This window comes from Protopterus annectens, chromosome 8.part0 (genome assembly GCF_019279795.1).
Source record: "Protopterus annectens isolate FY-2018-M chromosome 8.part0, PAN1.0, whole genome shotgun sequence".
In the NCBI taxonomy this organism is placed as follows: Eukaryota; Metazoa; Chordata; order Ceratodontiformes; family Protopteridae; genus Protopterus; species Protopterus annectens.
In genome coordinates, this window is record NC_056741.1 from 861920095 (window position 1) to 861935206 (window position 15112).

At 41.9% G+C, this 15112-nt stretch overlaps 1 protein-coding gene across 1 annotated transcript in view; it reads right to left on the reverse strand.

Moving 5' to 3' along the window:
• Positions 1 to 1827: 1827 nt before the first annotated feature.
• The window catches only part of LOC122808356 (SLIT-ROBO Rho GTPase-activating protein 2C-like), a 369557-nt gene continuing 356272 nt past the window's right edge, over positions 1828 to 15112 (reverse strand). Inside the window, exons 2-3 of the mRNA XM_044079322.1 lie at positions 2001 to 2196; positions 1828 to 1840 (exon numbers count right to left, since the gene is read on the reverse strand). Coding sequence (XP_043935257.1) covers positions 1828 to 1840; positions 2001 to 2196 — 209 coding nt within the window. The remainder of the gene's footprint in view (positions 1841 to 2000; positions 2197 to 15112) is intronic.

The window sequence follows — 15112 nt, forward strand, 5'->3', positions numbered from 1 at the left end:
GAGTTGGCACAGAGTTAGAATCAGGGTGAGATCAGGAGTTGGCACAGAGTTAAAAATAGGGTAAGATCAGGAGTTGGCACAAAGTTAGGGTTAGGGAACAAAGTTAGTTAGCTCAGAGATAGGGTTAGGGAACAAACAGGTATTAATTTTACAGAAAGGTTCATGGTTCTGGGACAGATAATTAGCTTAGTGGTAGTGCATGAGAACTGGGATAGTGGGAATAAGAACACTTGCCAATATGAGTAAGTGACAGCAGGGAAGTTTATCATGAGCTAATGGTGCCTGGGCACTTGCAGTAGACCTGTTACTAAAGTGTGATATATTACATAATCTAGTTTGTTCATCAGTTGTCTCTCATGTGTATTATTATACCAAAAATCAAAAGAATGCTACATGGAAAACAAGATTCAAGTTTTAACTCACAATCGCTGCAAGGTAAGTAGCAGATGGTATTGCCATTACATCACAGCAACTGACTGAAAACTGTTAAAACTTTAATTAAATAGCTACTGTTTTACATTCAGCTAGGAACAAAGGGAAAAATGTTGCTAATACAGTAAACTCATGGTTAACTGGCACCTATGGGGATTGGTAGATGCCGTATAACTGTAGTCTCTGGTTGCTTGACAGTTGCTATTAAAAATAGGGCTAATATTGAACCCTGTACTATTTGTTTGGTTTGACTTGTTCTTAGGTTGGGGAGAGAGAGACTAAAACAAAGAGTAAAAAGGTCACACAGATAACCAACTGGTTAAAAAATACAAAAAGAAAAATCTAGCAAAGGTTGGGGAGAGAGGGATTTTTTTCCTGTCTTCCTTTTTAAAACTCTAAAACTCTAAAATTGTAAGGGATGTTTCTTTAGGTGTGGGAACAGAAAGTGCAACACATGAAAATTGTACTGTATTTCTTCAATTTTTTTTTCTGGTTGCTTGAGAGTTCTGGTTACTTGAGTTCTGGTTTACTGAGAGTTTACTGTAGTTATTTTCCTGTTTATTGTTATTAAAACTAATATATGAAGATAACAATTGACAGAGCAGAGCAACAGAAAAGTACTGTTTGCCTTAAATTAAATAAACTGAGAACAGTTGTACATGTTGTTTTGAGAAGATCTAGTCAACAATCAAAGTATTTAATATGAAACATAAATATGACTTTTAAAAGGTTGGTCTGATGTCTGGTCAGCAGTCAAAATGTTTGATACAAGTATGATTTCCAAAAATTTGCATAACGAATTTGACATAGCACGCAACATGATGACTGCAAATGTTGTTTTAAATGTGCTGGGACCTTTACAGGCCCGTGATCATACCTCTCAACTGTACAGATTTTTACAGACTGTCCAGATTTTTGCCTCATATTTTGGTCTGTTCCACAGAAAATTTGTGTTTTTCTGGCAAATCATTAAAGATTGAGGTCACTAAATAATACTAAGCAATGACAGACATTTTAGTTTCAGACTTTATATCCTTCAGAAAATACATAATAATCCAACACCTGTTATTCTAGCAACTTTCTAAGTTTACAGGAGCAATAATTAAATTATGCCCCTATTTTTGAGCCTTTGCCCCCCCCCCCCCATTCTTTCTGGCTTTGTCCAGATTTCTTGCACTGAGAGGTTGAGAGGTATGGGCCCATTCATGCTTGCTTTTATTAAATTCATCTTTGAATGCCAGGTAGACATATTAGATGCATAAAGCACCTATTTTCTGATGTACTCTAGAAAGTTACAGTATAAAATACAGCAAGAACTTGCAATGGTAAAGCAGAAAATGGGACAGATGATTCCCAGGGCTATGTAAAATAACTATTCTGTCAGTAACAGAAATATTAATTGCAGACCCTGAGAAAGAATCACATATTACAAGCTTCAGGTAAATTATAAGTCATGCTGAGATGGCAGTTCTGAATGTTTCTAAAGTACATTAATCGTGCTTTTTGTTTGCAAAAATTAATATATCCCCATACCCACCTGCAAAAAAGACCAATTTTAATCAACATACCTGAAGTTTTGATGTTCCTTCGAGTTTCGGATCTTGGATGAAAACCTCTCTGTAAGCTTTTCTAGCCCACGAGAATAATCTAGTTCAAGCTCTGCCTTCCTTCGCAGATAATCTGAAAGATCTGCAAGAAGTTGTAATCGGATCTCCACTTGGATATCGAGACATTTGAGCTGTTCTGCTAGCTGGGTTCGAAGTTCTGGAAATGAATGCAGAAATAGTCAAACTGCTGCATCTTTCTCAGATTTATTTTTATTTACTTCTCATGAATTGTTTAATTTTAGATTTCATGCATTAGGAAAAATGAATACAACTGAATTGTCATTTTGTACCACAAGCCTATAACACACCTGGTACACATAGCATGTACTATGTAACTAAATTAAATAACATTGATTTGAAAGTCATAAAATGAGACAAAAGGCAATAATAAATAATTTAAAAAACATAAAAAGCATTGATATTTTACATAGTATAGATAAAATGACTAAAAGCGAGCAAAGATGGATGTTTTCCCAGATGGTCCACATCAGCAACACCTACAGTATATCTGCATAATAGTTCAATACTGTAACCACAAGCAGAAACTTGAATCACACTGCTGTTTCTTGAAAAGCCAAATTTCAGTGAAATGAGAAATATACATAACCTGCTTAAAGTAGGAATTAAACTCTGTCAAAGAAGCAGGTGTTCAAATTCCATGTTCATAGGTTCATAGATAGATACTAGGCTATCTGCCCGAGGGCATTTATAAGCCTAGCCTGTAAGTGTCGGCTTTTGCCGCCCCATAAATTAGTTAGCTGCGCCTCTATCAAGCAGAGCCATAGATGAGATCCCCAGGGTGTACTTTCTATTTCCCATCCACTCGTCAAGGTTCTTCTTGAAGAGTAATATTGAGGTGCTCTCTATAATGTAATTAGGGATTTTGTTCCAAAGCGTGGGGAGTCTCTGTGACAGGAATCTGTCCCTCCAGCATGTTCTATTTATTATAGTATCGAGGTTTAGCTCAATGGGGCGTGTGGCTCGTAGTGACTTGGATTTCTTTAGGTGGAGCATGTCCTTCAATTCCGAGTTGAACATGGCTTTGTAGGTTAGGCAGAGATCACCTCTGAGCAAACGGTATGCCACTGAGTAAAGCCGGAGTTTTTTCAGTCTGGCTGCATATGGCATATGTCTGAGGCCTGTAATCCTCTTGGTGAGGTACTTTTGTGGTCTCACCATCTGCTGGTAGTGTCTTGTGAGGTACATCCCAAAAGGGGCATTGTACTCTATGATGGGTCTGATGAGTGACGAGTATAGGGGCACTATTACCTCTTTATTTCTAGATGCGAACCCTTTAGTAATTAGATGGGATACATAGAATGTTTTCCTAACTACTTTGGCAATGTGATTGTCAAACGAGAAATTACTATCTACCTGAGTCCCCAGGTCTCTTATTACCTCTTCTGAATTAAGGGGGCTGCCACCAATGTGGTAGTCCATGGGTGTTTTGTTCTTCCCAAATGGGATAACTATGCATTTTTTGGCATTTAGCTTGAGGCCATGACTTTGACACCATGTGTCAGTCTCGGTAAGGCCCTTCTGGAGAATGTCCGTGTCACCCGGAGTGTCAATTATGGTTCCCAGCTTGCAATCATCAGAAAATTTGGTCAGCCATAGACCTTTTGTGTTTGCCTGTACTTTTGAGAAATATATGCCGAACAGTAGCGGGCCCAAGATGAACCCTGGGGGACACCACTTGTGCCTGGTTTAGAGTCAGACATGGATCTCGCTATTCTTACTGAGTGGGTTCTGTCTGTAAGCCAGCTGGCAACTTATCTTGTGACATAGGGGTTTATGTTTAGGCCTGTTGAGTTTGTCTATGATAGCCGAGTGAGGAATGGTGTTGAAAACCTTGGCAAGATCTAGGTAGGCTGTATGAACCACCTTACCCTCATCAATGGCTTTGGTGACTGTTTCAAAGAAGTCAGCCAGGTTCAGTAGGCATGACCTGCCCTTAGCAAAGCCAAACTGAGTTGGGTCAAGTGTTTGGAGGTCTCCAATGTCCTTGTTAATGAGTTCCATGATGATACGCTCCATAGCCTTGCAGACCAGGCTGGTCAGGCTTATAGGGCGATAGTTACCAGGTCAGTTGTTGCTCTCCCTTTGTGAAGTGGAATAACCATTGCTGTGCAGCATTCCAAGGGCATGTAGCCTGTGGATGGGCTGAGGTTGAAAAGTTTCTTTAGGAGAAGGCTTAGTTCATCTTGCAGTTCATGCAGGACGCAGCCTGGGACTCCGTCTGGCCCCACTGATGCTGTGTTTTTGGCTTTTGTAAGGGCTATTTGTATTTGTGCTTCTGTGATTTCAGGGATGCTGGACTCTTTGTGTATTACTATGGGTCCTTTTGGGGGTGAAGTTGGCACTAAATCTATCTGCCAGGATGTTGGCAATGTCCGTAGGTTCCATATATTTTGTGCTATTTTGCACCAGCTCGGCGCATATCTGTGATTTACCACTTAGATTCTTTACATAGCCATAGAAGGCTTTGTGGTTATCTTTCAAATCCTTGGCTATCTTTCTTTCGACATTTGCCTTGGAAGATTTTATAAGGGACCCAAGTTTTTTACTAATACTGGTCAGGTATGTCTTCCCTTCTTGAGATTTGCTTTTTTTCTGGACTAGTTTCCTCCTTCTACTGTATAGTTTGTTGATTGCCGGGGTCCACCAGACTGGTTTCCATCTCATTGAGGAGTGACTCTTGGTTTTACTAGGGATGGCACGATCCATACATCCTTGTAGGTGTTGATAGAGTGCATTTGCAAAGACGTCTGCATTTTGGGCAGAGTTATCCCTAGGTGTGGGGGGTATGAAGCTACCCACCTCAGTCTTGAGCTGTGTGAAGTTGGCTTTGGGAAAGTTTTTCACTGAGGTTTCCTTGTGTGGGGGAGATGGTGGGGTGTGGACATCCAGTGTGATTAGTTTATGGTCATATCTAACCAGTGACTGGTTTACCTCCAGTGTGGAGCACCTGTCGCTCATGTTGGTGATGACCAGGTCTAGTATGTTTCTGCCTCTGGTAGGGGAGTTTACCAGCTGATCCAAGGCATTTGAGTTGATAAATTCCAGGAATCGCTGGGCCTGGGAGTTAGTACAAGAGTAGTTTTCCCAGTTGATGGAGGGGTAATTGAAATCACCCAATATCAGCATGTTTTGTAGGACCTTAATGTTTTCCAGTGTCTCCAGGAAGGTCGAGTGTTGATCCTGGGACATGGACAGTGATCTGTAGCAAACTACAAATTGCATTTCAGTTTTGCCTTGCGTTAGCTGCACATGGATGATCTCTGTAGTATCATGCTGTGCCATTAACCTGGAGGTGTGGGTATCCTTGATGAATATGGATACTCCCCCTCCTTTTGTTGCTCGGTCTGTTTTCTGTGGCCGAAATGTGTGGTATGAGTTGCATCCCAGTAGTGCTGGGGTGCTCTCTGGAGCCTTAAACCAGGTTTCTGTTACTGCACAGATGTCGACATTCAATGCTTTGAGTGCATGCATTTTGAGATTTAAACTCCTGGCATTGAGTAGCATAACCCTCATTTTCTTGTTGTTTGTGCTGGTTATGGTGGCCTGTTTGATTTTTGGGCCTTGCCTAAAAAAGGTACAATGGGGACAGCAAGAGCCTTGACCAGTATTCAAAAGCCTAGGGGTGACAGGTGCAAGCTGTCTCTTGCGTAGCAACGAGGCTTGTCGAGCATGTCGTCCCAGGCTGACAGATACTGGATCCCCTTTGAATGACACCAGAAGTTTAGTCAATTGTTGAAGCTGATCATTTTTTCTTTATACTGTGGTATCATTCCTGGCGAGGGCAGAATGCTACTCAGGGTCAGGGACATACCCGCCTGGGTTACATGATCAGAGAGCTCTTCCATGTCTCTTTTCATGTAGTCCATGGAGGTACGCCTCAGGTCATTCACACCAACATGTACGATGACAGAGTCATATTTGTACTTGTTCTGGAGTTACCTGAGTGCTTGTGTTATGTGGTGGATTCTGGCTCTTGACAGGCAGCTTACTGTAACCTTCTCCTTGTCCAGTCTGGTGAGTGGGACATCAGTGTGCCTGACTATGGAGTCTCCTATTACTAGTGTGTTAGGTATGCTATTTGGCCTTAAGGGCTGAGAGTGTGCGGCACACTGATTTTGTGGTTTATGTGTTGTTTGGTTGGTGATGTGAGTACTGGTGGGGGTTGTTTGGGAATCTGCCTTGGAGGTCTCTGTTTCTTTGGTAAGTTATTAGTTAGAGCCTCCGAGTATGATTATGTGTGTTTATGTGTATTTTTTGCCTGTGCTTGTATAGTTGGTCTATGTAAGGCTGGAGGTGTGATGCAGGTGTTGACCTTCTCCTCTTGACTGACTGTTTCAGTCATGGGTGGAGAGAGCTTAGCCTCCAGTTTGGCTGTACAGTTACATCTCTCACATGTGTTAGAGTTGAGTGGTAGGAGGAGAGGGTTGTCTGTGTACATGAGGCAGTTGTGACATTGACCCATGATACTCAGATTCACTAGCTGGACAGGAGAATACACTGGAAATTGCCCTTTGGTCATGCCTGAATAATAGGGTGGGTTATTATGTACCTTTGGCTGGTTGGGATGAATAGAGAGCCTTGCCCTGCTGGACAATCTAGTGCTGGAGTTGTGCTTACTGTTAGCTTTAGCTAGTGCTGGGCGTTAGGTGTGTGGTTGAGTGCTTAGGTTGAGGGTTTAAAGAATTCCAAGGGAAAAATTGAAGTGTAGACTTTGTGGAACCGGGAATAGTTTAACCCTAGCTAACCCACACTGTGCGGTGCGCAAAACCGTGCAAACGTGGTTTATATGGCAGGGAAATGAAAGAGATAGGAATTAGCCCAAAATGGCCAATAGACTACAAACTTCTGTGCTGGGACCACTCCTCCAGGGATAGATAGGCTGCTCAAAGCTCCCCTCTCTCACAGGTGAACAGTGAAACTTCCTGCTATCCAAGTAAGGTATGGGCAACTCAGAAACCTGAAACACAGCCCTGAATTCAGCACTAGCCTGAAAACTGGACTACACTAGTATAGGAAGGTGGGAAAAGCAAAGATTTTTTTTTTCTTTTTAGAAGGCAAAAAACAGCAGAAAATACAGTGATACAGATAAAATGACCTTTAAATGCACAGAAAGGCTAACGTACTTTAGTGTGTAGCCTACAACAGTTAAACAAACTTTTTAACCAAAAACAACTTTAAAAAGTGCAGGCAGTCAGGTAAGTACAAACGCAGATAAGTACAAGCTTATAAATCACAATAAACACTGAAAAATTGGCTTTTAAGGCAGAAAACACACTAGCGAGGTATAAAAAGCAGAAAAGGGTACTTAAACCACTCCAAAGGTCTCTCTTTAGTTCTCCGCTGCTTGTAGACTCTGCAGGATACCAGGTAGGAGCTTGCTGAGTTGAATACAAGCCAAAAAACACGCGGTGGCTTTTATGGCAGGGAAATGAAAGAGATAGGAATTAGCCCAAAATGGCCAATAGACTACAAACTTCTGTGCTGGGACCAATCCTCCAGGGATAGATAGGCTGCTCAAAGCTCCCCTCTCTCACAGGTGAACAGTGAAACTTCCCGCTATCCAAGTAAGGTATGGGCAACTCAGAAACCTGAAACACAACCCTGAATTTAGCACTAGCCTGAAAACTGGACTACACTAGTATAGGAAGGTGGGAAAAGCAACGATTTTTTTTGTTATTTTTTTCTTTTTAGAAGGCAGAAAACAGCAGAAAATACAGTGATACAGATAAAACGACTTTCTTTAAATGCACAGAAAGGCTAACGTACTTTAGCGTGTACCCTACAACAGTTAAACAAACTTTTTAACCAAAAACAACTTTAAAAAGTGCAGGCAGTCAGGTAAGCACAAACGCAGATACGTACAAGCTTATAAATCACAATAAACACTGAAAAATTGGCTTTTAAGCAGAAAACACACTAGCGAGGTATAAAAAGCAGAAAAGGGTACTTAAACCACTCCAAAGTCTCTTTTTAGTTCTCCGCTGCTTGTAGACTCTGCAGGATACCAGGTAGGAGCTTGCTGAGTTGAATACAAGCCAAAAAACACGCGGTGGCTTTTATGGCAGGGAAATGAAAGAGATAGGAATTAGCCCAAAATGGCCAATAGACTACAAACGTCTGTGCTGGGACCACTCCTCCAGGGATAGATAGGCTGCTCAAAGCTCCCCTCTCTCACAGGTGAACAGTGAAACTTCCCGCTATCCAAGTAAGGTATGGGCAACTCAGAAACCTGAAACACAGCCCTGAATTTAGCACTATCCTGAAAACTGGACTAAACTAGTATAGGAAGGTGGGAAAAGCAAAGATATATATATATATTTTCTTTTTAGAAGGCAGAAAACAGCAGAAAATACAGTGATACAGATAAAACGACTTTCTTTAAATGCACAGAAAGGCTAACGCACTTTAGTGTGTAGCCTACAACAGTTAAACAAACTTTTTAACAAAAAACAACTTTAAAAAGTGCAGGCAGTCAGGTAAGTACAAATGCAGATAAGTACAAGCTTATAAATCACAATAAATGCTGAAAAATTGGCGCTTAGGCAGAAAACACACTAGCGATGTTCTTTTCACAGTACTTTGTTTACTAAACTTAATAAGAAAGAGCAATATAAGCAAGGTTTTGAAATCTTGCATCATCATTTTATCCTACTAGGTTCCGGTTCAGATTTAGCTGGCTGTTTATTTCCCAAGCACTATTAGAAACCTAAGTGAGAATACAAAGGAGAATGAAGTACTGCATAGTAACTCAGTAAACCAAGACAGCCAAACACACATAATTAGTAAAATGGAATAAAATAAACAACATGTTAAAACCGCCTTAAGATACAAAGGTAACGATTTACAGAAATAAAGCTGAATGAAAGAATATAAAGATGGGAAATCATTTTATTATCCAAGCAAATCTAACACCTTCAGACAACTTTAAGAATCAATGTTATGTGCTTTTGCTTTGTTATAATAGGTTCATAGGTTCATGGCTTGGTACTAGGCTATCAGCCCTAGGGCCTATACAAGCCTAGCCATAACAATTCCCTGGCTATTTCTTCCCACACTATTTACTTCCCTGGACCCCTGTCTAGCATGGCGACTGACGTGATCCCCGGGGTGAATTTCCTTTCTCCCATCCAATCGTCAAGGTTCCTTTTGAAGAGGCACTCTGCTTGACATGTATGGGCAATCTATTCCAGAGTCTGGGGAGTCCCTGGGTCAGGAACCTATCCCTCCAGCATGTTTTGTTTATTGTGATGACAAGGTTTAGATCCCTGGAGCGTGTGGCTCTGAGGGATTGGGATTTCTTTAAGTGTAGCATGTCCAACAGCTCTGGGTTTGACATGGCCTTGCATGTTAAGCAGAGATCGCCTCTGAGTAGACAATATGCGACAGAGTATAGCTGGAGTTTTTTAAGGCGGTCAGCGTAGGGCATCTGCTTTAGGCCTGTGATAATTTTAGTGAGGTATTTCTGTGGCCTTTCCAGTTGTTGTAGATGTCAAGTGAGGTACATACCAAAAGGCATTAAGTAGTCTAAAAATCTCAGTAGAGGAACTCACCAGCAGATAAATCTGTTACTAACTCCCAGGAATGGTGACAAATAATGCACTCCTTCTGCAGATAGATAATGGCTTAAGTTCAATGCAAACAGGTTTCCAGAAGGTAAGTATTGCCATCACTGTGCCACAGATCACAAAAAGCAAAACAAAAGTTCTCATACATAGTACAGCAATCATGAAAAGTACATAGCAACTTGCAAGAGATGCATAACTGCAGTGACAGGTTACTTCCCATATTACAGATGTATTACCTAGGAACACCAAGCTGCCAAACAGACCTCTAAACAGAAATAGTATAGAACCAGCTTTCATTACGTGTCTCCCCCGCCAAAAAAAAAAGCAGGCATGTAGTCATTATAGGCTGAAAATGAGCCTAAAATAGCAGTATAGAATATAAGTTTAATCCATTGGCAGCCACCCTGTGCAATATTTGGATGTAGTGTAGGCTAACACTGTCTAATACACAGAAAGCTGTTTCCACCTCACTTTCTCAAACAGCCTGGCATTACATAAAACACCCAGACCCTTCCTCTTGTAATTATGCTTTATTTGACTTCTTAATCCCAGTCTCTCAGAAAAAAAGAACTGCCACTTTTTTAAAATGTCTGCCACCTATCACAAACATGATCCTCCTAATAGTATCTAATATACTTGCCCTTCTCAATAATTTAACTTTTTATCACACCAATTTAAGACACTCAGTCATGTATGTAAAAACAATTACACTAGTCTTCTGACTGACATGGCATCTTCCCTCTTCAATGACCACCCTAGGAACACCTTTAAAATAACAATATTTACTCTCCTACCCAAACACTTCTCTTTTAAGCCAAAACTAAATTCCAACACAATCATCATCATCATCATCCCCTTTTTCCCATTTACATGGGGTCGGGGTATCATATTAACTGTCGCCAACTCTCTCGATTCAGTGCCACACTCCTGCCTTCTTCAACACTCATGCCTGACTGTCGCAGATCTTCTTTTACACAATCCAGCCACCTCTTTGCTGGACGTCCTCGCTTCCTCTTACCTTCTTCCTGTCTGTCCCAAATCTCCCTCACCAGATTGTCTTCTGCTTTTCTACACATGTGCCCATACCATCGTAATCTGTTTTCTTTGATCTTTTCTGCAATTGGAGCTACTTTGGCTTCTGCTCTTATGTCCTCATTTCTTCGCCTGTCCCGCAGTGTGCATCCTACCACCTTTCTCAGGCACTTCATTTCCATCACCTCTAGCTTCTTCAACTGTTCTGCCTTTACTGCCCAGATTTCTGTACCATACAGTAGTACTGGTCACACCACTGTCTTGTACACCTTACTTTTCAGCTTCTTTGGCATTCTTCTGTCATATACTACACCTGATACTCTATGCCAGTTGGCTGCAGCCCCTCTGATTCTAGCTTTGACCTCTTCATTCAGACTACCCTTCTCCTCAACCATCCCTCCCAGATACTTGAAGCTGTTTACCTGTTCCACTATCTTCCCATCTATCTCTATTCTCAGCTTCTTCTGATTTCCCCAATCTGCTGCCATTACCACTGTCTTATCTGTGCTTAGTTTCATCCCATGTGCCTTCAGATTTGCATTCCATTCTCCTATCCTTTGCTGAAGTTCTAGATCAGAGTCTGCCTGTACTGCCACATCGTCTGCATACAGCAGCTTTGTTGCTCTGACCCCTCCAACCTGATTGTTGATGTAGTCCATTACCAGTATGAACAGTAGTGGGCTCAGAGCTGAACCCTGGTGTACACCCACTCCCACTGGGAACCCTTCAGTGAGGCCAAACACTGTTCGTACTTGAGTCACTGGGTCCTTGTACATAGCCTGTACTAATTCTACCAATGTTTCTGGGACTTCAAACCACCGCAGTACTGCCCAGATCAGCTTTCTTGGGACCTTGTCATATGCTTTCTCCAAGTCTAGGAAAGCCCAGTTTGACTCTCTCCTCTTCTCTAGTTTCTTCTCAAGTATCTGTCTCAATGCAAACATTGGGTCAATTGTGCTGCATCCTGATCTGAATCCAAACTGTTCATCTCCCATCTTACATTCTACTATTCTGCATATCCGTTTATCAATCACCCTCTCTAGAACTTTCATGCAATGTGGTAGGAGTTTGATGCCTCTGTACTGTCCACAGTTGTGGATGTCCCCTTTGTTCTTGTACACTGGCATGAGTATGCTTATTCTCCAGTCATCTGAAATACGCCTTTCTCTCCACACTGCAATTAGTACCCTCAGGAGCCATTTCTCCCCTAGCTCACCCAGCATCTTTATCATATCTGCTGTGACCTCATCTGAGCCTGCTGCTTTCCCTGACTTCATTTTCCTTAGTGCTGCTTTTACTTCTTCTAAGCTGGGCTCCTCTTCTACTCTCATTGTAGGCAGTTTCTGGGGTTTTCTTCATTCAGAAGCTGCTGGAAATACTCCTTCCGTCTGCCTTTGATGTCCTGTGGGCTGGTAAGCAGGTTGTTGCTGGAATCCCTTATGAAGGGTGTCTGACTATCTTCTTTATCTTTCTGTCTTTGCCTTGCAACCTGGTATAGTTTCTTTGTGCCCCTTACTGAGTCACTTTCCAGAAGCTGATAGAGTGCATATGATGCCCTATTCTTTGCCATTGCAACTTCTTTCTTAGTTTCTTTGTTAGCCAACCAGTAGTCCTTCCTAGCTTGGTCAGTCTTTGCAATCTCCCACTTCTTCCTGCACTACTTCTTTCTTTTGATTACTTCCTGTACTTCTGCATTCCACCACCAGCTTTCCTTATGTACCTTATTTCCATACCTGGGTCGGCCACATATCTTTTCTGTAGTCCTAACACATGCTGTTTTTAGGCGCTGCCACTCTTCTTCAACTCCACCTATTTCCTCCTCTTCTTAGGGTTCTAGAGCCCTGAGTAATTCCTTGAACTGCTGTACTTTCTCTCCAGTCAACTTCCAGGTCTTCAGCCTGGTCTCTGTTGACCTTAGAGCCTTCTCTGACCACTGCTTGCAGCTGATTGTGGCAACTACTGGTTTATGATGTGAACCGACTGTTTCACTGGGGATGACTTTGTAATCATGGATTCTACCCCAGTGCCTTTTCCTTACTAGGAGGAATCCTACCTGAGTTGCATGTTGGCTACTCTTGTATGTAATCTTGTGACTGTCTCTTTTTCTGAACCATGTGTTGGCTACTATCAAGCCATTTGCCAGACAGAAGTCTAGAATGGCTTTTCCTTCTTTATTCCTATTGCTCCACCCATGTGGACCCAGGCAGTCCTCATATCCTGTTCTGTCTGTCCCGATATGTACATTTAAGTCACCCATTATCAACACCAATTCATGTTGTCCTGCTTTATCTAGTAGGTCCTGCAACTGCTGTCTGAATGCACTCTTTTCCTCACTATCACAACCCTGCTGTAGGGCATAGGCTAAGATTATGAATACTGTCCTATCATTACACTGGAGTCTGATTGCCATGAGTCTGTCATTAATTCTGATGATATCCCTCACTGACTTCTGGAGCCTCTGTCTCACCACAATTCCTACATCATTTCTAGCCTGTCCACCACCTGAGTAGTAGAGTCTGGATCCCAAGCCAAGTGGCTTTGTTGCACTGCCCTTCCATCTCATCTCTTGGATACATAGGATGTCCAGCCTCCTCCGTATCATCATGTCATCCACTTCTAAGCTGCATCCTGTCAGTGAACCTACATTAAGCATAGCAATTCTTAGTTCATTTTGGCAGGTTGGTTGGTTTTATGTCCAGCTTTCACTCAACAGAGCTATCCCAGGTAGCCCAGGCTGGGCCAGCCAGTAGCCTATTGACCCAGGGCTGCTGGGCTTTTATGGCAGGCACACACTGGCCAATAGGGGCACATATACCCCTCCCACCGTTAGCATGGGTCCCTGGCATGGGTCAGAGAGTAGGCCGGGTCCTCAACCCACTTATCACCGGTAACTACCCATGCCCATTTTTTGGCGACAGTCAACATGACCGAATCACCTAGAGCCATATTTTACACTGTTGAGTGGCTAACCCTACCACGGTGCGCAGTTTGTGATCCATGTTCTCCTATCTTGAGGATACTGCACACAGCAATAGATGCCCAAAACGGTTGGTCTTTTTACAACTCTTCCCCCCATTGGGCACCATGTAGAGTCTGTGCTGCTGCCCACAGCTCCATTCATTGGCGAGTTTGAGATGGAAATACTCAGCATGTTTTTTTTGAACATGGGAGAAATCCCACGGAGACACAGAGAGAACATGCAAACTCCAAACAGGCATTAGTCAGAGGTCAGGATCGAACCTTGTACCTTGTGCATTGGAGGCAAAGACCTTAACCACTAAGCCATCTGGTCTCACTAAATTCCAACACAATATGTAGACATACATGCTAACCCTGGTCCAACACAGACCACTAACCATCATCAAACCCTTCCAAGTCATACCCTACAACACCCCCTTATAGTTCAAATACATTAAAACTGGTTCCATGAATCTATGAAGGATCTGCAACAAAGTCTCAGAGCCATATGCTTGCATGTCCTATTATTCCACTTATAGACTTGATATTTCAGAAACCAACTCTGAAATACTACCCTCTGGCTTCAAGATTATCAGGGCAGACAGTTTATCAAAAAAGCAGGTAGAATTGCTCTCTTATACTTTAGCGCACTTGAAATTACCCCTTACACTAGCTCAGCCCCTAAATTTTCAAATACTGAAGTACTCATTTCATTCCTCAAACCAAATACCTGCATAAAAATCGGTATTGTTATCTGCATTCCCCCAGGGAAAAACATAAATACCCTAGGAAAAATACCAGAAAGGCTCAGTCTAACTTTTCTAAATGAAACAAAGTCATACCAGGTTGTGTCAGCATTGACTGTCAGATATTCTCTCTTATATTTCCCAGTTCTAGCATTAACATTTTCAGCCTAACACAACCCATTAATGCCGCTACTCACAACAATCAATCCAACAATAATGGCACCACCCTAGACTGGACCAGAGTTTCTGATCAAAATAAATTCAATTCCTCTGGTATCTTTTCAGACTACCATAATAACCATCTCTCCACCAAATTATATTCACCAAACCTGTTTGCACTAACCCAAATAACATACTTGTACATATACATGTAATCTTTCCAAATTTAAGCCTCATTTCCTTATAGCAGCCTTGCAACCAATCAGATCGTCACTGCTAGAAAACATCCCTCTCAGGAAAGCTGTCTTAACTTTTAATAAAATCTTCCTGGATAGCTTAGCAGTGTTGTACCCCTCAGACACAAGAGAATCAAATCCATTCATAATTGCTACTAACAATACTAGAACTCTCATGCTGAAAAGGGTGAGTCCAGAAATCCTGGCTCACTATTAAAACACCCCAACTTCAACAAAAATATCGAGAGCTGAGAAACCCAAATGAATAAAAAATCAACCTGGATAAAAAAAGTGTACTATAGCAGGTTCCAAAATCAATGCAGACATAACTCTAAACAGTTATGGGCTTCAATCAA